General features: G+C 45.2%; 1 protein-coding gene across 7 annotated transcripts in view; it reads right to left on the bottom strand.

Annotated features, from left to right (window-relative positions):
• DPF3 (double PHD fingers 3) overlaps positions 1 to 25,133 on the bottom strand; it is a 224,303-nt gene that overhangs the window by 147,496 nt on the left and 51,674 nt on the right. Inside the window, exon 1 of one of the 7 annotated variants that reach the window (XM_023507638.1) lies at positions 3,713 to 3,753. The exons of the other annotated variants lie outside the window; for them this stretch is intronic. Within the exon in view, the coding sequence (XP_023363406.1) occupies positions 3,713 to 3,735 (23 nt within the window). The 5' untranslated portion in view covers positions 3,736 to 3,753. Of the gene's footprint in view, positions 1 to 3,712; positions 3,754 to 25,133 lie in introns of those variants that run through there. 7 annotated transcript variants of the gene reach the window in all.

The following is a 25,133-nucleotide window of genomic DNA, read 5'->3' on the forward strand; positions in this document are numbered from 1 at the left end:
ACAGGCTCCCACCACAACACCTGGCTGTTTTTTGGTTGTAGCCATCATTGTTGTTTGGCAGGTCCAGGCTGGATTTGAACCCACCAGCTCAGCTGTATGTGGCTGGCACCTTAGTCTCTTGAGCCACAGGCACTGAACCAGAAACTCCTTTAACAAAACCCTAGGGCCCCAAGAATAAACCACCAGTAAGAGAAACAAGTCCCTATTCTAGGAAGGAAGAGGTCCAGCTCCAGAAGCAAGTGGCTCTGGAATAACCCTCTGCAAGGATCTAGAGGACATCAAGCTTCTAGAACCCCCTCATTAACATCCCCCACCAGACTTTGCTCTCAGAGGTCACAGCAAAGTCACTATCAATGAACCCTAACCACCAGCAAAGACACTCAGATCCCCATTACTATGGGAGAGAAACACTCCACATAAACAAAAACTAGAAGGGCAGGGGAGACAGCCTATAAAAGTAGGGGAAGGAGGTGTAAAGAGATGAGCACCAATCTTTTAAAATCACATATTTAAAGAAAAATAACTTTCTGATAGGAAACTAACAACATAAGCATTTTAAATAATAATAGCTGAATTTTGAGTTCAAAATAATTCCACTCCTGAGGTTTAAAAGACAAATAGAGGGCAGTGCCTGTAGCTCAGTGGGGTAGGGCGCTGGCCCCACATACCGAGGGTGGTGGGTTCAAACTCAGCCCCGGCCAAAATGCAACAAAAAATAGCTGGGCATTGCGGCAGGCACCTGTAGTCCCAGCTACCTGGGAGGCTGAGGCAAGAGAATTGCCTAAGCCCAGGAGCTGGAGATTGCTGTGAGCTGTGATGTCACAGCACTCTACTGAGGGCAACAAAGTGAAATTCTGTCTCAAAAAAATAAATAAAATAAATAAATAAAAGAGAAATAGAAGACACAGTAAATTTTATGTTCCTGACTCTATGGTATCCTTGGACATGTGGTGATGCTAATTAATTTTATAATAATGTCCAAAAAGAGAGCACTGATATAACTGATCAAATGTAAAGCATAAATAATCAATGAAATCAAATGCCTAACAAATAAAATATAAGCACCTAGTGGAGCTAGTAAATGACTCAAGGAAATTTAAATGTAGTAACGTAACTTCTACTAGGTAAACTTGGGCCCTGGGGTAGAGGAGAAAGATGGAGGAAAGGAAGGAGACACAGGAAGTACAGGAGGGAAAAGGAGAACCTAGTTGCTCATCTGGAAACATTATGAATATCCCTTTGTTTTAGTTCTATGTAGATCTGAGGAAGGCAAAATCTGGGAGGTAAAGTCTCTAGGTTAAAAATAATATTTCTTGGCCAGGTGCGATGGCTCACATCTGTAATCCTAGCGCTCTAGGAGGCTGAGGCAGGTGGATCACTTTAGCTCATGAGTTAGAAACCCTGTCTCTAAAAATAGCCAGGCATGTGGCAGCCACCTGTAGTCCCAGCTAGTTGGGAGGCTGAGGCAAGAGGATCACTTGAGTCCAAGAGTTGAGGTTGTTTGTGATCTATGATGCCATGGCACTCTACCAAGGAGGACAAAGTGAGACTCTGTCTCAAAAAAATAAAAAATAAAAAATATGTGTGTGTGTTTGTATTTCTTAACCTAAGTATTTAGAGAAATTAAAAGAAGGAAAGTTGAAGTTTTTTTAACTTTTTATTGTTATTGTTGTTGTTGCAGTTTTTGGCCATGGCCAGGTTTGAACCCGCCACTTCCAGCATATGAGGCTGGTGCCCTACCCCTTGAGCCACAGGCGCTGCCCAGTTTTTTTAATTTTTAAAACTGTGGTAAAATATACACAACATAAAATTTACTACCTTAAATGTACAGTTAAATGCACGGTTCAGTGGTATTAAGCATATTCATGTTGTCGTGCAACTATCACTAATATCCATTTCCAGAACTCTTTCTCATCTTGCAAAACTGAAATTCTGTACCCATTAAACAAAAATTCCCAATTTCCCCTCCCCCCAGGCCTGGCAACCACCATTCTACTTTCTGTCTCTCTGATTATGACTACTCAGAAAACCTCATATAAATGGTTTTGTACAGTATTTGTCTTTTTGTGACCAGCTTCTTTCTTTTTTTTTTGAGACGCAGTGTCACTATGTTGCCCTTACACAGTAAAGTGCTGTCGCATTACAGCTCACAGCAACCTCAAACTCCTGGGCTTAAGCAATTCTCTTGCCTTAGGCTCCCAAGTAGCTGGGACTACAGATGCCTGCCACAATACCTGGCTATTTTCTGTTGCAGTTGTCATTGTTGTTTAGATAGCCCAGGCCAGGTTCAAAGCCACCAGCCTCAGTATACCTGGCTGGCGCCATAACCACTGTGCTATGGGCACCAAGCCAAGTGATCGGTTTGGTTTATTTCACTTAGAGTAATTTTCTCAAGGTTTATCCATTGTAATAGCATGTATTAAGAATTTCCTTCATGTTTAAGGCTGGATAACATTCCATTTTGTGTGTATAAGCTCAGACAATTATGTTTGCAAACTCATCCTTGAGAAAATGCTGCATACTTCACTCCTGAATATCACTACCGTCACCTTTGAAGTACTCCTCTTGGGAAGCTATGACCAACACCAGCACCTAGTCAACCCTTCAAAGCAGTTTTGGAACTCTTTTTCTATAATAACCATCAGAGTTGTCATTCCATGGCACAGAAAAACACAGAACCATAATGAAGGCCACTCAGCAAGACACCCTCACACAACTACACCAATACACCTGTGAGACAATAATACACCAGGTTATCCAATCTCGCTGAGCTGTTTGTACAGTGCTCAGCCAACATAAGCACACAGTGACAAGTTCACAAACTTAACTGTTATGACGACAGCTCTGATGGTCATTCCAGAAAAAGAGTTCCAAAACCACTTTGAAGGTGGAGTGGGTACTGGTGTCAGTGCATAGCTTCCCACAGGGAGTACTTCAAAGGTGACTGTAGTGATATTTAGCACTGAGGTATGCAGTACTTTTTCTAGGATGAATTTGTGAACTTAATTGTCATACCTTCATATATCCCATTTTGCTTGCCCATTTATCTGTCAATGGAAACCTGGGTTGCTTTCACATTTTAACCATTGTGAATAATGTTGTATAAACATGGGTATGCAGATGTATCTTTAAGACTCTGCTTTCAATTCTTTTGGGTATATACCAAGAGTGGAATTGCTGAGTCATATGGTAGTTCTATTTCTTTGTTTTTTAAGGAACCACAATACTATTTTTCACAGTCATTATACCATTTTACATCCCCACCCACAGTATACCAGGGTTCCAATTACTTCATATTCTTACCACCACTTATTAGAAAGCAAACTTTTTTTTTTTTTTTTTTTTTGAGACAGAGCCTCAAGCTGTCCCCCTAGGTAGAGTGCCGTGGCATTACAGCTCACAGCAACCTCCAACTCCTGGGCTCAAGCGAGTCTCCTGCCTCCGCCTCCCAAGTAGCTGGGACCACAGGCGCCCGCCACAACGCCCGGCTATTTTTTGGTTGCAGCCGTCATTGTTGTTTGGCGGGTCCAGGCTGGGGATTCGAACCCGCCACCTTAGGTGTATGTGGCTGGCGCCTTAGCCGGTTGAGCTATATGCGCCGAGCCAGAAAGCAAACTTTTAAATGGACTTGTCTATACTCTTTTTAGAAAATCAATGGGTCAGATTCTACCAAAGAGCTTAAAGGAAATATCTTATTATGGGAGAATACAACCTTGGAAGCTTCTGAAGCATCATTTGGAAATTACTTGTTGACAAGAGTCTGAAAAACAAAAAACAAACAAACAAATGCTTTGCTCCTTTTTCACCTCTGAACATCTTCACATTCACAAGGAAGGCATAACATGCTCTGAAAGTGTCCTGGCAATTGCAAAACCAAACTGTAATCAAATTATAATAGTCACACAGCTGGAAAGGAATTGGGGAAGGGAGACAAAAGCCCATTAAAATGCTATAAAGCGGAATGGCACATAAGCTGATGTAATCAAAGCTGGTAACAAGGATCATGAGATTGATCAAAAATAAAGAACCATTTTCCACAAAGTGTTCATCTGTGTCACACCAGCTTACATGCCTTTTGCTAAGGCAATGTAGCTCAGTGGAACAGAACTTTTACAGGCAGCTTGGCCAAGATGAGATGACACAGGCTGTTCAGTCAGGGTGTCTTGGATGCTTCAGCTCCCACCCATAAAAGAGCAACCAGCCACGCCACATCCACCAGAACTGCCGAGAACACGCGACCGAGAGGCGTCCACCATGCGAAACAGTAATCTGGTTTCTCACGATCCGTTGACAGCCTGCCAAAAAAGATGTTAACTATTCTAACCCCAGACATTCTGCTGCAAAAAAAGAAGCCATAAAATCAGGTCCAACAAAAAAAGAAAACTGTACACTAAAAGTCATCAACTGGAGAGAACTGGATTCCCAATTTCAAAACCGACTTCTGGAAGCCAATACAAAAGAAATCTACCCAGCAGGATTTCAACTTGCACTTTTCCTGATATCTTAGTAACTCACTTCCAACAGGGTCAACTCAGATGAGAGAAACAAGAAAGTGGACGTGCTCCAAATGAAAAGAGTTTGGACAACTTCGTGCCTCACACCAAATGGATTGAGAAGTCAAACAAGGTGGCATTCTGGGAGAAAATTAATTTCATCTTAAACACGTTCCACTTTTACAACATGCAATGTTACTAGTTAACAGGCATGCTAGGGGGAAATGTATATTTTTAAACGTAATCTCTGTGTGACTGATACCTCTCTTATGTAAACAGGGAAGACTTTCTGCAGACTGGAATAACTGTATTAAAGATCGAAGCTGTGAAAACGTGACATTCAGCAGCCCCTCTACTACTGCCTCCAGGGAAGTCACTTTTAAACAGACCAGGTGTTGGCAGAGATTTGGAACCAAAACTCAAAGCCTTTTGAAGATGTAGAAGGAGGGAAGAGGCTTCAACCTCCTTGATAAATTCAAGCAACACTTCTCCAAAAGTTAATTAGCCAAAATCTTCACAGGGCTTGCTATGCTCTATAGAAGAAAATCGATGGCTAGGTCTACCATAGCAAGTAATTTAAACAGTAGAGAGGACAAATGTCCTTTCCAACGTGGTATTTATACCAAAAAAAAAAAAAAAAAATTCCCTCAATGACAGAATCTAGGAGTGGCATTTGCATTAAAGTGGGAAGGGGAAAAGGGAGTAGGGAAAGGCTTCTGGGGAATGGTGACCAGTATACCCCAGGACAGGTCAGACATACACCAGCCCCAGGTACCACCTGTATGCACCAAACTGAGGGAGCTGGACAGCCAAAAGAATCGATGTTTTGAGCCCAAGGAAGGTGGCACAAGGCAGAGCAGAATAATGTTCTCATCAACAAGTGACTTCAGGCTACTCAATGCTACAATCAGAAATAGGGAAGCAAAGGGGACAAATTGCTCCGCTCTCCAGGAAAGCCAAGCCAAAGCCCCCCAACAGCCTGTGGGTTGGAGCAGTGATTGCCAAATGGTCCTACTAGGCTTTAAAAGGGTTGGGGTCCCTTTGTGATCCCATCTGGACTGAGGATAGCTCTGACAGCTGAGAATTGCTATGTGAGATTTCCAGTGACACATCTTGAGCAGATAATATGCAGAGAATGGCCTCCAGGGAACCAAAGAAGACTCAGGGTGGGAAAAAAAGATTTCTCCAAAATGATCACCAATCAGCTCCAAATATGATTTCCAGAGCCCCTTATCCCCCCACCAAGACCCTCTGCTTCTTTTCTTTAACAGCCCACTCCCAAGACTTCTCCTGTTTTCTCAGAAGTTGTACCATTCCTAAAGGAGCCCTTAAAAGAAAATAAATTTAGTGTTTGTTATAGACTAAATTGTGCCATCCTCACACTTCTCAAAAATGTGTATGTTGAAGCCCTAACATGAGATGGTATCTGGAGATGGAGCCTTTCATAGAAGAGACAGAGTCTTCTCTCTCTCCTCTCTTTCTCTCTTTCTCCACCCCCCACCCATCTCTCCCTCCCCCTTTCTCCTCTCTCCATTTCTGCCATTCAAGGATAGAGCAAAGAGACAGCTGAATGCAAGCCAGGAAGAGGGCCCTCACCAGGAACCTGCTGATCATGTTGGCACCTTGACCTTGAACTCCCCAGCCTCCAGAACTGTGGGAGATAAGTGTTGTCTAAGCCACCCAGCCTATGATATTTTGTTACTACGGCAGCTGGAGTTGTGTTTCTAGATGTTTCGAATAGGAAAGGGTTGAGAAGGGTAGGTGAGATTGCAATCCCCTTCCTCCCTCATTTTATCTTCTTCCTATAAAGATAATAATAACACTATTAATAATATGTCAATTTCAACTTAATTCAATGTTTAATATTTATTTGTCTTCCTACTAGACCACAAACTCCATGAAGGCAAAGACCACATCTACAGGCTACTGCACATAGCCACTCCATCTGGGCACTGAACAAGTCCAGAAGTGTCAATCACATGGACTTCAGTGTGGAGGCCACCCCACTCCCTATAGTGGTATAACCCAGTGGCCCTGCTTTCCTGACCTTTCTACTGATTCACCCCTAGAGCCCAGCACAGAGTCCAGCACACAGCAGGTGCCCAATAAGTCTTTACTGAATTACATTAGACAAGAACTTCCATCCACCTAGAGCAGGCATTTAAATTACAGCAGTCAAGTACATACCGCATGTGTGTGCAGTTTTCAGTGTTCTGCACACACAGGTTGGTGATTGAGACTGAACAGCTATCTACTCACAACTTCAGAATAAAATTGGGAGCGTGTCATCTGCATTCACTCTCCTTGAATCCTCATCACCCAGCACCTGGGACCACTGAGTACAATCAATACAGCTCTCCCTTCACCCAGCCCGGCAAGAAAAAGTCACCCTCAAACCCAGTTTTCATTCTTTTGTGCCTCAATGTTGAACCCAAGTTAGCTCCCAATGCTGCCCAAATTCCTCTGCCAGGCCGTCGAGGTGAGAGTAGAGGAGAAAGAAGACTTGGAATCAGGCAGGTCTGAGTCAGGCAGCTCCACCACTTACTGGCTACATGACCCTGGGCAACTTACTCTTCCTGAAACCAAAATGCTACCGCCCGCAACACGGGTAACAATCCCTCCTTCAGGTCTATGAGGGGATTTAATAACAGAAGCTCTGCCACACTGATGTGAACACTGACAATCAATAGCTGTTCCTTCTCCTTCTCCCATGTGACACCACAATCACTACAGCAGTGCCTTCAAGGCTTCTCCCAAGAGAGAAGGCAGCCACATCACCACACTAACCCTCAGGCATCAAGAAGAGCTGAGCAGCTAAAGCCCGAGGACCCCAAAGACTACCCATGCAGAGACCATGCATGGCTTATTTGCTGCCCTAGCCCAAAACCCAGTACAAAGCCTGCCACGTTGGGTTGCATGATACGTGAGTGAGTGAACAAATGAATCCTCCTCTGACTTCCTGCATACATGAAGCTGACAGCTCCAACCCTGGGCCTCAACATAATATTCACAGTCCTTCCTGTCACCTGGAACTCCTCCCTTCTGCTCTTGCCCTGGCTGACCTGTTCAGTCAGCCTGTTCAGGGGCTGACTGAAGCCTGCCTCTTCCAGGAAGCCTCCCAGGTCATCCCCACCAATAGTGCTTGCTCTCTGCCTTCTCCTTTGAGCTACCCAACAGTCTCACTTGGTTTTGTTGGTCTCTGCCACCCTCCTTATATCTCCCCCACTCAATTAGGCCATAAGCATCTTAAAGACAGACCAGAGCTATGTACTTGCACACTACCCAACTAAGCACAGTGTATGTGACAAACATGGCTTGCTTGATTGAAATGTCATGATGTTCTCAGCAAACTAATGGAGACTTCACACTTGAGAGACACTTGGAATGCTCCAATTTTTTCCACACAAACATGACATGAGCCTAAAGGTTACCTGGCTTCTTCTCTGGAGCACAGGATTGGGCATCTGAAAACAGTTATCTTACAAGTTCAAATCATATTGAACTTTTCCCATATCCTGAAAAAAGGTCACTTCACCTCTTGAGAGTTTCATTTCTCCATCTACAAAATTCATGTGCAAGATATCACAGAATAATATTCCCTTGCTCTGAACTTCAAAAGAAGCTCGCTGAATACTCAACTGTCATGATATCAGACCTATCCCGAGAGAACCAGCTCCTCCTCTATGGGTGTGGGAAATATCCTTTCTGTACTTATCAAGAATGCCATCACCCCACTCTCCAAAATAATGGTCTCCAGGGGTGTCCAACTTTTTTTTTCTGCCACATATGAGAAGAAGAAGAGTTGTCTTAGGCCACACATTAAATACACAAACATTAATGAAAACTGATGAGCAAAATAAAATATGTGCATAATTTTTGCTATATCCAACACTACAGATAAGCAAACAGTCCTTAAATAATCTACATACAGCCTTCAGCACACAGGTTGGACACCCCTGGTAAGCAGTAGCTTTTAATCTTGAGTTTGTGAGAGGCCATGAAATTCTGACTCTGGTGGTTTGGGATGGGTTGCAGACACCCCAGATCCCAGACCCCCTGTTGAGTGTGAGAAATGTGATACTGATTGAAGGATAGCTCCAAACCACCAAAACAAGATCATGGAAAAAGAGGGCCTTGTGGTGCTCTTTAGCCACCATGTTTGAATGGCAGACCTGGACAGCCAATGTAGCTGACTTTGTTTCACTCAGCTGGTTTTGTTTCTGCGGGAAAATTTCTTTCAGACGGCTGGCATGGATTAACCTGGCAGTATTAACCTATAGCAGACTAATCCCACAGAAGTCATCTTCCCTAACAAAATGCTCAAAGGGAGCAGTCAAGGCAAATATACAGAGAAGACTCTCACATTCTTAGAGGAGTCATTCTGTCTGGGGCTCTGACCTTCATAACATCACAGGAAGGACACACTGGAGACAAGGGTATACCTTGTGAAAGTCACATCAGATGAATGACTTAGACCCTAAAACTCCCACTATGACTTAAACGTAGCTCAGTCTGATGTTCAGGTCCACTAGACCCAATAAATCCCTCTTCCAGCACCTACTCTGGTGAAGACTTTTCAGGGGCTTATTATGCAAAGCTGCTTAAGCAAGGCAAAATTTATACTGAACCTGGCCATGATTGCTGAGCTGCCACTGGGTGTTCTGATGACATACACATCTTGGGGTTAAAGTCAAGGGGCTGCCAAGGACAGGGGCCTGGAGGTAGGAGAAAAGCAGCGTGATTCCTTCTAGTAAATACAGGGAAGAGGGATGGAAAAGGGGGGTGCTCCAGGAAGGAAAAGGACCTTCGCTTTTCTTGGATCCAAGGTTTGCCTTGCAAATGGCATTCAGACGTGGCAAAATAAATCTCTCCTCTGAAGGCTAAAGAATGCAACAAAAGTCGGGGTGGGAGGAATCCTGCTTTATCTTGGGTGAATCATACCTACAAAGAAAACACACATCCATCACAGAAACTTCATTGATTGAGAAAGTATTTTTAGTTTCCCCAGATTGAGTCCTTTCTGAACCCCTAGCTCTGAGCAGGGAGCTGGTGTGTTGTCTCCCAGGTGTGATCACCTGCAGAAGCAGACCATTGATTAGGGACAATTCTTAGACAAACAAACCTTCAGCCCCCATCTCTGCTGATACTGGTCTGGCATTTAACACAGCCACAAAGAACACGTCCTTCTATAGTCAACTCTCTATACAGCAGCCCAAGTGATCTTTTCAAAATGACCATGATAGACCATGATATTCCCTCCTACTAAAATGGCTCACTATTCTAAGAACAAAATCCAAACTTCTTCCCATGGCTACAGAGCCCATTCAGTCTGGCTATGCTCATCTGTCCTGTATCATCCTGCCCCCTGCCTACGAGGCTCCATCCTCACTGCACCCTTTTCTGTTCCTCACCTCAGGACCTTTGCATATGCTGTCTCCTCTCCCTGGGGCACACTTCTCCCAGATATCACAGTTGGCTCAGAAAAGCATTCTTTGACTCACCCTATCTAAAGTGGCCAATCCCAACCCTCTCCTGCCCTACCATCCCTGGCTATTTATCTCATATCCGATCTTGGTTTTATTATAACACCATTATCAAAAATTTTCCCTTTGCCAACTGATGATGGTATCTACCCAACTAAACTATAAGCTCAGTGAGAGAAGGGTCCTTGTCTCACCAGACCCCCTACCCCCAACATAGGATGTGGCATACGGGAAATGTTCGACAGACATCATTGAACAGATAAACAGATCTAGCCCTACCTACAACAGAGAGTTTGGGTGGTGTGGGAGCCTGGCCTGCCACACGGCTAAAAGCCAGTGCTGGTGGGAGGCCCCTAGCACAGTGGATGAGAATCACACCGGCCACCGCCTCACTTCTAACCATCCCTGCTCAATACACGGCCAGTGGGGCTGTTCCCCAGTCCACAATCAAAGCATACTCAGGGTCCCACAATGCCACCCAGGCACCCCAAAACCTGGAGAGGGGGTGGGCTCAAGTGCATAAATGAGGCCATTCACACCATTAGTCACTGCTTTTTCTGCCCAAAAGGGACAGTCCAGGCCTGATATTGGCACTATAAACTAGCAGCACCAGAATCTGGTCTCCAAGGCACCATTCCATTTCCCTGAAAGGGCCTCTCTCTGGATTAACCTCCTCTGCATGTTCTTTCCCAGAGAGTTGATCCATGTCCTCTTGCAGAGCCCAAACCCACGGGTGGTGCCAGGGGCAGCAGTGGAATGGGGGTGGGGAGGCTGCTTGACAGGAAATCAATGGGAACTGAAGGTCATTCGGAGGGCGCTGTCTCCCCATCATGCACCTGCTGGGATGGGATTTGTGGTCCTGACCTCGCTTGGGGGCCTCTGCCCTCTTGTCAGAGTTGGTTAAAATCAGCCTGCAGAAGCAAGTCCCCTGCACACCAAATGATCTCCAGCCGCCCTTCTAAGGGACATCCAGTCAGACAAAGAAGCACTGAGTATCATTTAACCTGCCACAGGGTTGACAGTCACCCCAATTTCTCTTAGCAGCCCCCTAAGAAAATTGTCTCCAGCCTGCCATTTTTTGAGGCACATACTTGTACACCTTTTAATATGGACAGAACAAAGCCAGACTAACCAAGAAGCTGATCAGCGTCCCCAAACTTAAGTGCTCTGGTGGAAGAAATAAAAATATGCTGGGAACCAAGAGGACTAAAACAAATCTTGAGTACACCCTGGAAGTGCCCGCATCACCTCTACATCTGAGGACAATGACAAAGGATTCCGAAACCCCTGCACTGCTTCAGAGAGATTGTTTATTTTCTTCCCATCCCAAAAACCAGCAGGCAGCTTACCTGAATTGAGAATCTGATTCTCCTTCCTCATATACATACTTTCCCAAATTCCCATCTTTCCCTCCTTCTCAACCTTTCCTCTCCACCATGTTCCCTCCCAAACCTTCCATCTCACCAAGAGTCACTTAACATATGGGTCAGAGCAAAACAGTCAGTCTAAGCCTCCAATCAAAAAGTTAAAGATGAATCTAGTATAAAAATGAGGAAGAAACACCCTTAACATATTTTTAGAAAGATGATGGTCATAATAATAAAAGTAGCATAGCTAATATTGAGTATTTATTCCACATGCCATGCACTTTTCTAAGCATTTCTGTATGTATGATCTCATTTTATATTCATACAACCCCATACTGCTATTCCTCCCATTTGACAGATTAACAAACTGAGGCAAAGAGAGTCTTAAGTGATTTGCCTCATAAGGTACTAATGTAGCATTGTCAAGATGTAAGTCCAAGCAATCTTGGTCCACACCCTTGCTCTTGGCCACTGTGACATCAACCTCTCATGAGGGCACTTTTGCCCTTTCATAATGAGTTTTGCCTCCAGAACTAGAATAAATCAGAACAAATCAGAACAATAATTCTTTTCTTGGAGGCACTACATTTCTGAAAGTATCACCAATATGCTGGGTAAACTTACCTGTTTATCTTCTATGTACCTCAGTTTCCCAAATTATCAAATAGCCCAGAGATAAGCTTTCCTATCACAGAGTCACTCCTCAGTAACTCAAGAGAAGGGTGAATGATGAGACTTCCTAAAACAATACTATGAGGCCAGGAGCAGTAGATAACACCTGTAATCCTAGCTCTCCGGGAGGCCAAAGCAGGAGAATTGCTTGAGCTCAGGATTTTGACACCAGCCTGAGCAAGAGTGAGACTCCATCTCCACTAAAAATAGAGAAATTAGCTGGGTATGGTGGAAGACACCTGAAGTTCCAGTTACTTGGGAGGCTGAGGCAGAGGATCGCTTGAACCCAGGAGTTTGAGGTTGCTGTGACAGAGACTGATGCCATGACACTCTAGCTTGAGCAACAAAGTGAGATTCTGTCTCAAAAAAAAAAAAAAAAGATACCATTGGAAAAATACAAATATTATTATGCAAGTTAGAAACCGAATCCACTCCAAATGTGAGCAAGGGATCATGGACTTTAATAGCCTTTGTGGTTCCGAACATTGACTTAAAGGCACGAAAACAGAAATGCCAGAAAGTCATAAACTAAAGGGTCAGACTGAAGAATCCCAGAATGACAGAGATCGTCTAGTCTGATCTTGGTTTTATTGCAAAGAAAATCAATAACCCAAGAGGTGAAATGATGTCCCCCAGTCACACAGAAGCGGAAATAGGATGAGATCTTCAGTCCAGACCCCTTGTTTAGGAATTTCTCCACTGTTTATATTGAGGGTCTATAAGCTACAGCCCCTGAGCCAAAACCGGTCCACTCAGAAGTTTTGTAAATAAAGTTTCATTGGATGACAGCCATGCCCATTAACCTACAGACCGTTTGTGGCTGCTTTCATGCTACAATGGCAGAGTTGAGTAATTCTAACAGAGACCATGTAGCCTGTAAAGCCTAAAATATTTACCATATGGACCTATACAGAAAAAGTTTGCTGACTCTTGGTGTACAGCATAGCAATGAAAAGTCTCCACCCTCGGAATGAAAGAAAATAGAATAGAAGACCTAAGAGTCACACAGCTTAAGCAGATAGTTTTACAATTATCTCAGCTTGGTACAACTTAATGAAAACCCATAAATACAGTTAATAATAAGGAAAACAAGCACTAGCTCACCCTACCCATTTAATAATTATCGTTAACTACAGCAAGCAAAACATTACTGAAAATTCATTTTTTTCCAGGCTCCCATGAAAGTCCTATTTCCTTTAGGAAAACACTATTGGCTGATGGGTGAAAGAATGCTTCTCATAGGTCCATAGCACTAATTTCCTCCTGTGGAGTTAAAGGCTACTGTTGAGGCAGGTGGAGACTTGAGAGCATTGCCTTCTCCCTAGAGCAGACTCTGAGGATCTTCAGCAAATCTGTCAACCTCCCTGGGCCCTGGGCTCCCATGCATCAAATGGAGAGAATTATCCTCACGTATTTCAAATTACAGAACGTGGGCAGAGCCTAATTAAAGGGCAGGGCAGGCCAGCCAGGCAACACCCAGGGTCCAATGTCTAAGTCATAGAAATCATCCCCAGGAATGTAAAAAGAGGCTTACATTTATCAGCATTGGCCCAGGCAGACTTTGATGTCCACTTGATTTTGTTTTTTGAAACCGAGTCTCACTCTGTTGCCCAGGGGATAGAGTGCTGTGGCCTCAGCCTCATTCACAAAAACCTCAAACTCCTAGGTTCAAGCAATCCTCCTGCCTCAGCCTCTTGAGTAACTGGGACTAGAGGTGCCCATAACCACGCCCAGCTAGTTTTTCTATTTTTAGTAGAAATGAGGTCTTACTCTTGCTCAGGCTGGTCTCAAACTCCTAAGCTCAAGCAATCTGCCCACCATAGCCTCCCAGAGTGCTAGGTTTACAGGGAACCATCAGGGCAGGCCTGGAGAACTTTGATGAATAGGACCCAGTTTTTATAACATTGAGGTCCCAGCATAATTATTACACCTTTTCCTCTCAAAAGTGCCCTTACTTGGCTGATAAATGATAAAGCCACCCTACTGTAACGCTGTCTGGGGTCAGAGCGAGGTAAGACACATACCTGCTGGACATAACAGTGATGCCAATAAATGGGCTTCTAAGGAAGACAGGTCCAGTTTGGTCAAGAGCTGGGGCCAGAACTGAGTTGCTCAAGACAAGAGAGGAGAGGCTGAATCTGGCGGCTCTGCTTTTCCATTTGCCCCACACGCACCACTCACCTATTCTTAGCATTTGTCAAACAAATATTTAGGCACTATCAGCCAAAGTGTGAGCTCCCTGGGAGGCCTACAGGCTCTGGAGAGAATGAGAGGCCTTCAGTAAGCACTGCACGAGGAAAAAGATATGCCAACATATGTCTACTACATGCCTGGCCATGCTAAGCACCTGATGCCTGGGACAAGGTAGAGTCCTGGCCCTTCACGGTGCCTGACCCTAAAGGGCACACACTTGATAAACATTCATCAGGGGACATGGATCAAGGGAAGCTCAGACCTCCTGTTCTTAGGAAATTCCTCCCCACAGAGGCTGTACCTCTGTCACCAATCCTGTTAAACCACAGGGGGCAAGAGGGCTAGGCTGTGGGGGGCCTCCATCATTAAGAGACCCCTGAGGCAAGCAATAAGGAAGGTCCAGAAGAGCTAACAGGCTGGAGGCTGTGGCCTCTTGGGGAGAAGGGATAGGCAGGGAGATAGAAAAACAAGTAACATAGAAGGGAAAGGAGGGGGAAGAAGGCTGGAGAAGGAGTCAAGGTGGGTGGAGGGAGAACAGGCTCCAGCACACACCCCACAGCCATCAATATCTCTTCAGAGGACAGGTTATCTGGGGAATTTATGCTCTCTAATAATTACCTTGCAGAGGGTTCCACTTATCTTAGCAGAAGAATCTGCCAGTTGCCAGACACACAGAGTTCCAGTTAATTCCATCAACATTGCCCTCCACCTCTGCCCCGTCCTCCAGCTCCTTGGCTCCTTTCATCTTGGCAGCCCCTGACTTCTAACTTTCCTTTGCCTCTCCGGCCTAGGGGGAAGCTGAGCAGGGAAGGGTCTCAATAACTTCCAGCAGATTTAAGAACTCAATAGGAGATGACAAAGGGTTGGAGGGTTGTCCCTTATTCATAGACAGAAGAGTGAAGGACCTCCCCCACCAAAAGTTGAGGCTAGGCCTAGGGAAGTACAGACTGTTTCCAAAGGCTACATGGGAAAGGCAGAGAGTGTTTTGGAGGCAGACTGATTTGATTATTGTCTTGGCTTGACAAACGCTATCAGATCAGGTTAGTATTCATGTTATTTTCTTGTCTTCACATCCCATCTCAAAGCCTTCCCATCCCTACTCCAACCCTCCAGTGATGCCTCCCACCAACAATGGCCTGGCCACTTATTCCCTAATCATCACATGCTGCCTTGGGTGGCTAGGATCTGATAGTGAGCTCCAGGGGAGCAGAATCCTTGGTGTGAGCCTCCTTATGTCAGTACTGCATGTGCTGTTGAGCCTGGGCAACCATAACAACTTGGGCAGCCCTGACTGCAGGCCAGGCACTGTCTTGTTCAAGTGCTCAGAAATCGTTAGGCAAGGCTCAGCGCGGTGGCTCACACATGTAGTCCTAGCACTCTGGGAGGCCAAGGCAGGTGGGTGGATTGCCTGAACTCAGGTTCAAGACCAGCCTGAGTCAGAGCAAGATCCTGTCTCTAAAAATAGCCAGGCAATGTGGTGGGCACCTATAGTCCCAGCTACTTGGGAGGCTGAGGCAAAAGAATCGCTTGAGCCCAAGAGTTTGAGGTTGCTGTGAGCTATGACATCACAGCATTCTACTGGGGGCAACAAAGTGAAACTCTGTCTCAAAAAAAAAATCGTAATGCATTTCATCCTTTTTTCTTTTTTCTTTCTTTTCTTTGAGACAGGCTTTCACTATGTTGCCCAGGCTATACTAAAACTCAGCCTCCCAAGTAGCCGGGATTATAGGCACACACACCTGGCATCCTGGCTTGCATTTTATCTTTACAACAACACTATAGGAGAGTTACAATTACCATTCCCCATTACAAGATGAGGACCCTGGGTTCAGAAAGCTTAAGTCATGGGCCCAAGTTCACTTAGTAAATGGACCAGTAAGTGCCCAAGTCAGGATTTGAACCAGGGGGTCTCATTAAGAGACCAGGCTTTTAACCACTCCATGCCATACTGCTTCTACAGTAAATGTTTGTTGGTCTATTGGGATACTTGGTTTTGTATCTATCCACTTAATAATGCCATCCTTTTCTAAAATTATTTTTATTTAAATAATAATAGTGATAGCCATCAGCTAACGGTCATTGAGCATGCACAGGTGCCAGTCAAGGCACTGAGAGCCTTTCACTTTGTAATGGCATCCACCCCGGTGAGAGAGACCATAACCAGCTTCATGCTGCATGCCCTGAGCCACTTCCCTGCCCCATAAGCACCAACCTCCTCCTTGCCTAGGGACTTTGCACCTAGACTCCCTCTAGCAGACACTCCTTTCTCCCATCATCCTGGCAGGGCGGGATGCTTCCGCTCCTCAGGGCCGCGCTCACTGCCCACTCCCACCCACCAAGTGAGATCTTCCCAGAAGTCCTTCTCATCGTACTCATTCTCTACCCATCACTCCAGTTTAGGGTCTTTTTAGCACTATGCCAACTATCAAAAACAATATGTTTATACGTTCATTTACTGTCTGTCTTTCCCACTACCTACATCAGCTCCCAGGGAGAAAGACTGCTCTAGTTTTTTCATCCTGTATTCCAGTTCCTAAAACTGGACCTGACATATAGTAGGTACCCAACCAAACATTAACTGGATGAATGAATTGTTTGATGTTCCCACCGAGCCTTCTGTAAAACATGCTGGCTACTTAATTGGATACTTTATTTCATGCAAACCCCTCTTTTTTTATTTAGTAAGATGTTACAGTGTACCAGACACCTTGTTGAATATATTAGGATTTTATTGTACCCCATCATGAGTTAGAGAATATTTATTATTCCCATTTCATAGATGAGGAAATTGAGGTTCAGAGAGGTTACACAGTTTGCCTAAGATCATACAGAATAGGGTAAGATCTAACCCCATTCCCTCAGCCTCCTTCAGTCCATGCTATTAACCATTCTTCCTCATTGCCTCTGACTTGTTCTCCTCAGTAATTCAACTCTCCAACTATAAATGTCACTAGCCTAACTTCCCCACTCTTAACACCTGCCACCTCGTCCCCATTGAAATCTCTCTCACCATTCTTCTCACTGCCCAGAGCCATAGCAGTCAGTCCTGTATGTCAGCCACTTATCCCCTTCCCTCTGCTTCTGGTGGCCAGGGCCAGCAGCTAATGCCAGGAGCAGAATAGAGAGAGATGGAGTATGCATTTCCCCAGCCCCTCCTTGCTGGGCACTGTGAAGGTAATAGCTCCACAGAGCAGCCTTCTCCATACAGGTAGCTCTGTGATCCAGTGACCTGCCCCTAGGCTTCTCTACTGCCCCTTGTACACCTCCCTGCTCACACTGTGGTGACCAGGCACATTATTTGACACTTCCTGGTTAACTCCATGTGAAGCTATTTTTCTGGAACCCTGCCTCTCTAACATGCAAATGCCACTTGCCTCTGCCCTCTCATGCCCTCCACTGTGCTGACTCTTCCCTGCCCCACCCAATGCAGCTGCCTCACCAGGCCCTTCCTCACTGCCTGGGGCTGTCACCTCCCTCCAAGACCTATAAATAAACGCTGATCTGCTGGCTTGAAGGTTTGCCCTGGCAGCCCCCGACCCCCTTGCTGACTGCCCATAGCAGTATGGAGGTAGGGAGGCAGAGGGCTGTGCTCCAGGGGAGCCCTGCAAAAACCACAACATGCTCTCTGCCCAGGCTAGGATGAAAACAGGGATTCCACCTATGCCGGGACCAGGTTTCTGCTGTGCAGGGTGTTGGGAGTACACCCTTCAGATGAGTACACCAATATACCCTACAACCAATACACCCTTCAGATGGTGTATTGGTAACTCAAACAAAGCCACTCTCACAGCTTAAGTAATCGTAACACCAGTGCAGAGCAACTGCCATGCATTGGATTCCGTCCTGAGCCACCTTTTATGTATATTTACACTGATATTAACAGGTAAGGAAACTGAGGCTCGAAGAGGTTAAGGAATTTCACTAAAGCCACTAGGTTGGAGAACTGGGATTAGAACACAGGTTAGCCCAAACTACAGGCTTTCATCATGGCCACATGATAAAGGACAGCCACAGACTGGAACCCAGCCCAGGTAGGGACCTGACATGCAGCCACTCATGACCAGGAGGTCAGGTGGAGCACGGCAAGAGTCAGAAAGACTGCTGAAGGCTCCATGCTGCCTGGAGAGTCACCTTGTCCAAGGGACACAGTTTGGCCACAGCAAGTACTGACTGGCCAGGGGTCTGGGACAGGCCCCCACAGCTCCTTCTGCAGAGCCAGAGGCCTCGTGCTTGTCCTGGGGCACACACCAGCATTTCAACACAACAGACCTGCAGGCAAGGACACCCCACGTCATGTCTAACCTAGTCACAAGGAAACTTAGAAGGGACAGAGTGGCAGAGAAAGTAGGAAGGCTTCCTGCCACGGGACCTGGCACCAACTGTGCTTCTGAAGTCCTCCCTGCAGTCAAAGGCACATTCCCTGTTACTGTCACTCCACGATCAAAGGCTTTGGCTTTTTCAGAAAGCAATGGCAAAACCCCCCACATTTCTGGCATCGGGAGTGATTCTTGGAGGCAAACATCCTCACTCATACGTGTATACATGTGCATGTGTGTGCACACATACACACACACACATATCCCCCACACTGCTGCCTCCACACAGCCCCAAATAGCCCACACGTCAGTCCTGGCTCTCACAGGCTCCCAATCTTGCACCAGCCCTAGGTCCCCAGAATAGCAAAGCACTCCAAGGGCCAGGCAGCAGTAACGCCCACTCATACAGACCATTCTGCCCCACCCAGTGGCCTTGTCTATTGTGCCCTAACAGCACAAGGCCCAAATAGCATAGGCCATTGTGACCCAGGGTAAGATGAGAGCCAAATCTCCAGAGCTACCCTGACCTGCTCTTCCCCAATTCCTCCAAATCTTAGATCGCTGATACAACTTCTCTAGGGTAATAGCTCCCATAACATTTTATAAACTGTGGAGAAAATGTACAGAACAGGGAATGTTCTTTACAAAAAAAAAAAAAAAAAACACTGCTGAAACACAGAACTAAGTGTCTTCTTAAAATCTCTACAATTTAAACATTCTTGCCCCAATTAAAAACATTCTCTGTCCCTCCCTTTAGACACCACAAGTTCAATTCCCCCCTAAAGATAGGATGGCAGGCATGATTAGATCCAATTAATCTACAGGGAAACTGAGAACAAAAGAAGAAAAATCAATAGAATTGCCTTGGTCTAACCACTGCTGCAAATGATGTAATAATTTGAGAAAGATTTGAGGAGGAAGGTAAACTGAAAGTGAGACACAGCAGCCATGAGGCCGTTTAACAAGGCAGTATTGCCCCATATGGACTGGGTAGAGAAGACCACTCAAGCTAACAAGACATTCCTGGGGACAGAGACAGCTGAGGTCACTTGCTTTCTATTTATCTAAAGGCACAAGGTTCATTGGTTGTAAATTCTACCTGCCCCCCTTAAAAACAAGACATAAAAGAAAAAGGCAGGAAATATCCTCACAAGCTGCAAGCCTATTAAAGACACTGGTAATTTCCAGACAGGCAAAGGCCATATGGGCTCCCCTGCAGCTTCACACCAAGTTTATCTCCAACCTTACACTCTGCCCCCACCTCTCTTCCATATCCAGGGAGGAAGAAAGGACATTAACAAGCCCACATCCAACATCCACCCTGGAACACCAGCTGGGCCACACAGAGCATCCAGGGAAGGGATGAGGCAGCCCAGGGGAAAGAGACCTTGGGAGATCACCATCCCCACTTCACACTCGTTGCCAGCAGCTCCCTTGCATGAAGGACACTGGAAAATTCAGTAAGAATTTAGGTGGATGTGCCCATGAGTCCAGATGTGGGAGCCTAAGTAGCACAGCCAGCTGTATATGATGTTTGCACCTGCAAGAGAAAATGGTTGCTGCCCAGCTGTGCTCCCTGGCTCCCGTCAGTCCACTTTGCTCCCTCTGGCCTGTCTGAGGGGCATTCATTCAGCCAGTAGATGTCTGAGATGTTCCATGCCACGCAACCCCACACAGGAGAGAGGAAAAAGCACTTTAGTGAAGGGCTGAAGCACGAGCACTAGGATCCAAGATTTGAACCCCAACTCCTCATTTACTTGCTGCCTGGCCTGTTGGCCTCTCTGAGCTTCACTTTCCCCATCTGCAAAGTGGGGATAATACTAGAACCCTCCCTGTAGGCTCTACGGACAAGAACAAATGAGATAACCTCACTATGAGGATAAACATTTGCTGCTATTACTACAATGTGGGATGCCACCTTCCACTTAACTGCCACCATCAGTGGCAGAAAAAGGCAGCTAATTCCCTCGCTCTAAGCTCCTAGAGAGTAGCATCTGCTCCAGGGGCCTCTCTGTCCACACAGCTGAGCAAGAACAGAAGTCACTAAAAAATAACATAATCAGTGTCCTTGTTTCACACTGCCCACCACCACCAGAACACAGCCATGACTGTGTAGACAATCCAGTGCAAATCCATCCCATCCGGCAGAAAACTACGTCACAGCACAGATCCTTCCAGAAGCAGGTCTAGGATATGCATCGCCTTTGTTTAAAGGGTACTGGGTCACAAAGGAGGAGAAGCCTCAGCAGGCTGGAACTTTGGAATATTCAATAATGCAAGTAGAAAGGTGGGTAGTGGTTTCCTACTACTGCCATAACAATTGCCACAAACTTAGCAGCAATACAAATTTACTATGTTGCAGCTCTGGAGGTCAGAAACCCACAAAAAGTCTTACAGGGATAAAACAAAGATTTCAGCAGAGCTGCATTCCTTCTGGAAGCTCTACAGGCGAATCTGCTTCCTTGCCTTTTCCAGTTTCCAGAGGCTACCTGTATCTCATGGCTGTGGCCACTGCCTCTCTCCAACCTCTGCTTCCATTATCACATCTCCTGCTTGGCTCTGGCCCTCCTGCATCCCTCTTATCAGGCCCAATGTGACTACACTGGGCAAGTAACCCACATAATCCAGGATTATCTCCCCATCTGGAAACGTTAAACATACCTGCAAAATCCCTTTTGCCATGTAAGGTAACATACTCATAGGCTCCAAGGATTAAGATGTGGACATCTTTGGGAGGCCATTCTTCTCTCTACTAAAGACAGTTTCTGCTGCAAAGCATTGTTGATACTATCAAAGCAATGGTGAAGAACTGGGGGAAATATAGTCCTTCTCTAAACTTAAGAATATTAAAGTAGTCCTACTTTGTGACAAAAATTTAATGTATAAAGCATATGGTGCCTAAAATCATATGATTTGGAGCCACACAGCTACAGGTTCAAATCTTAGCTCTACCACTTAGTATCTGTGTGAGCTTCCATTCTTCCAACTACAAGTACTAACTTCGCAGGTTCCATGAATCATAAGGAATAAAGAATAAAATGTATGTGGAATCCTTCACTCCATGCCTGGCACACAGTAACTATCACATAAAACCCTTGGCATGTTGGAGTTATAGAACATGTACTATGCCTCATATACTACACTACCACTATATGTATAGTAATTCACTTAATCCTAGCAACAACTATATGAAGTAGATACGGCTCATTATTCCCATTTTCCTAGAATGTAGGCTTCTTGAGAACGGAGATATTTTTTGCATCTTCAGCCCCTAACTCAATACCTTGTGAGTGGTAAATGCAAGCTGGAAGTATTATTGCTGAAAAAAAAAAAAAAATTGAGAGGTCAGTTGAACCTGGAATCACCCCCAGAAGATTTTATAAAAGTGGAATTAAAAGGTAGACAGATTTAGAGAAAAAGAGGAAGAGGAGAGGTAGAGCTGTCCCAGCGGGGCGGGGTGAGGCATGGAAAAGTGACAACAGAAGCAAGGCATGTAGGAGGTAGGCCTGAGCACTACACATGAACCGGAGACGAGCAGAGCTGCCTGCCCGCAGCTGAAGAGTCTGCTAGGATACCCTCGCTGACTTGCTTTGGCCAACAAGCCCAGGCCTCAAGAGGCCTTGCAAGCTTCCCCTCTGTTCCCCCAGAATCCTGTCTCATTGCTTAGTGTGTGAACAAGCTTCGGCTAGTCTGCTGGAGAATACACAGAGACCTGGCTGAAGACATTCTAGACCAGCCAGCCCAGAACCTACCCACAAGCTAACTGCAGACACATAAGTGAGCCCAGCCAAGATCAGGAGAACCAGCTAGCTGAACCCAGATCAAAAGGCCAACCCAAATAAATGGTTGCTATTTGAAGCCATTAAGCTTTGGGGTATTTTGGTAAGTAGCAAAAATAATAGATATAGGCAGGAATCAGTATCTCTTTCATCTTTATATCCTCATCAGCCAAGAAGAGGCCTGACACATAACAGTTAGATAGTAATGTTTCATAACCTAAGGTATTGAATCCGTGAATCAATAAACTGTGAATTAATGAATGACATATGCTGGAAAGGTGAAATTATATAAGATTGCATAATACTATTGAGATACTTTAGATTAAGGAGTATTCTTAAATTGGGTTACCAGCTGCCTAATTTAAACATCAGGAATAACATATACTATTCAGGTAACACAGATACACTAAAAACCCTAACTTCACCACTATTCGTCCTTATATCAGAAACCACCTAAATACATTAATTTTTTATTTAATAAATAAATATCAATGTTATTCCTAGTCAATATTCTTTTTCACCAAGTCTAGTCAAGTAAAAAAGAACGTTTCATAAGAATTTATGTAGGGTATAGTAATTAAAAACTAAACCAGACTGTTTAGAGATATGAGTTCTAGAGTCAACTCTCCCAGTAACCAGGAGACCTGTGGATTCTTTTAATTACTATTTCTCCATCTACAAAATAGATATTAAATGAAAATTACCCCTCCCTGTCAAATTCATTGGGTTGTTATAGCAAATAAGATAGGGTGCGAAGGCTCTTGGGTGCTTTCCACCATCAATAATTCTACTTCCTCTGGAAGAGTTTTACTTTTTGACAGTTTCCAGTATTTTTATGATATATTTTCTTATGAGTTCCATTTACCCTTTTGCTATCTTCCTTTTAATATTCTGCATCCTGGTAGCCATATTTTCAATAAACAAATAAATCCAAGATAGGTGAGAGTTAAAATTATCTTAGATAATGAAGAAAACTATTGCTCAATCCAAAGAGAGTTGGTGTTTCTGGCACTGAGTATTACATGTGACTAAGGTCAGGCCTGAGACCTGCAAGATTATTCCTCTAGGATCAGTGTCCCAATAGAGAACTTGAGTCCCTACTAGGCCACACCAGGAGCTGCCAGGTGCTGAGTATGCAGCCTGGTCCCTTTCCTTTTCCAAAGGCTTCTGGCCAGAATGGGAAGTCAGAGGCTCCAAATTCCAAATATGGCCCTTGCGTAGCCTCAGTTCCTGCCTGGGGCCAAGTCATGGGATTAGAGTAGCTGAGTTCTAAGCCCAGGTCTGGCACTGCTAAAAGGAAACTCTTCATCTTAGCAACTGCTGCTACAATGGTAGAACCAGGTTGGAAGTTCACACAGTGCTCCAAGCACATCAGGACCCTCTTGGATTACTGCGCTCTCCCAAAACCCCCAAGACTTTTGAAAGTCACAGTTCTGGAGTGAGCATCAAGTGCCTCTACACCCAAGCAGCCTATGCCTGCTAGGCAGTGCACTCTCCTCACCCTGTAAATGGAGGATGTTGGGGTGCTACCACTCATACTAGGGGGTGGGGCTATAAAGAGGGGCAGCCTTGGCCCTGCTCAGAGTTCCAGGTCTTACTTCACAGTGCAATTGTGAGACCCCCCCTCCTCTTGTGAACCTGTCCTCCCTGTTGTGAGTATAGGTCGTCCACCTGCCTAGCTGCCATCCCACCACCTTCTAATAACAAGAACCTCCATTTTCCCCTGGGGAACCAAACCACCTTTCTCCATCCCTATCAGCTGTGTAAAATCAACCCCACTTAACCTTGACTTCAGAAACTGGCTTGTGACCAGCTCTGGCCAAAGAGAAAACCACCTCCCGAGGCCTTAGTGATCATTTCAAGGGGGAATATGTGGTCTGAGCCAGGCAAATTAGAATTTACCCTGGAACTTCTGGGGGAAAGAGGCACTTTATTTCTCTTGGTATGGAAAAAGCAGATAAAAATGTATACCTGAAGCCACTGGGGCCTCCCATCAAGCAGGCCTATCAGCCACAATGTGAAGGAAAATGGAGTTGGGATATGGAAGGAAGATGGAGGGAGTCCAGACCCAGACCTAGTCACAAGTGAAGCAGAGGGTCTCATAAACTTTTATAAGGGAACACTCTCCTCTGGGTGCTTAAGCAGTTTGAGTGAGTTTCTCACAATTGGCAACCTTAAAAAGTCCTGGCTGAATGCACATCCTACAGTTTTGATTTTACCAACAGACTCTACGGAAGGCTGAGGAAGAGCTCAGGGGTCCCATCCAAACACCTGTAGGCTGCATGAACCCAAATGCTTTTCAAATAAGCATGATTCACCGCGGCTGTCAGGCAATACATATCAAACCTGGAGGACAGCCCAGCAGATCAGTAAAATGCTCTCTGCAGCTCATCACTCCCCACGACTCTCTATGGTCTTTACTAAGCTCATTTACTTTACCTGCACAGTCCCTTTAAATACATCAGTTTACCATCCCTTATCAGATAGATGGATGGATGATGGCTTGATAGGTGGATCAATGGATGGCCGGGTGCGGTGGCTCACACCTGTAATCAAAGCACTCTAGAAGGCCAAGGTGGGTGGATTGCTTGAGCTCAAAAGTTAGAGACCAGCCTGAGCAAGAGCAAGCCCCTGTCTCTAAAAAAATAGCCAGGCATTGTGGCAGGTACCTGTAGTCCCAGCTACTTGGCAGGCTAAGGCAAAAACCTCGCTTGAGCCCCAAGAGTTTGAGGTTATTGTGAGCTATGACACCACAGCACTCTACCAAGGGTGACAAAATAAGACCCCCTCTCAAAAAAAAAAAAAAGAATCAATGATGCACGTGCAGACA

The sequence above is a fragment of the Otolemur garnettii genome, unplaced genomic scaffold (genome assembly GCF_000181295.1).
Source record: "Otolemur garnettii isolate 467f Iridium unplaced genomic scaffold, OtoGar3 scaffold00196, whole genome shotgun sequence".
NCBI lineage: Eukaryota > Metazoa > Chordata > Mammalia > Primates > Galagidae > Otolemur > Otolemur garnettii.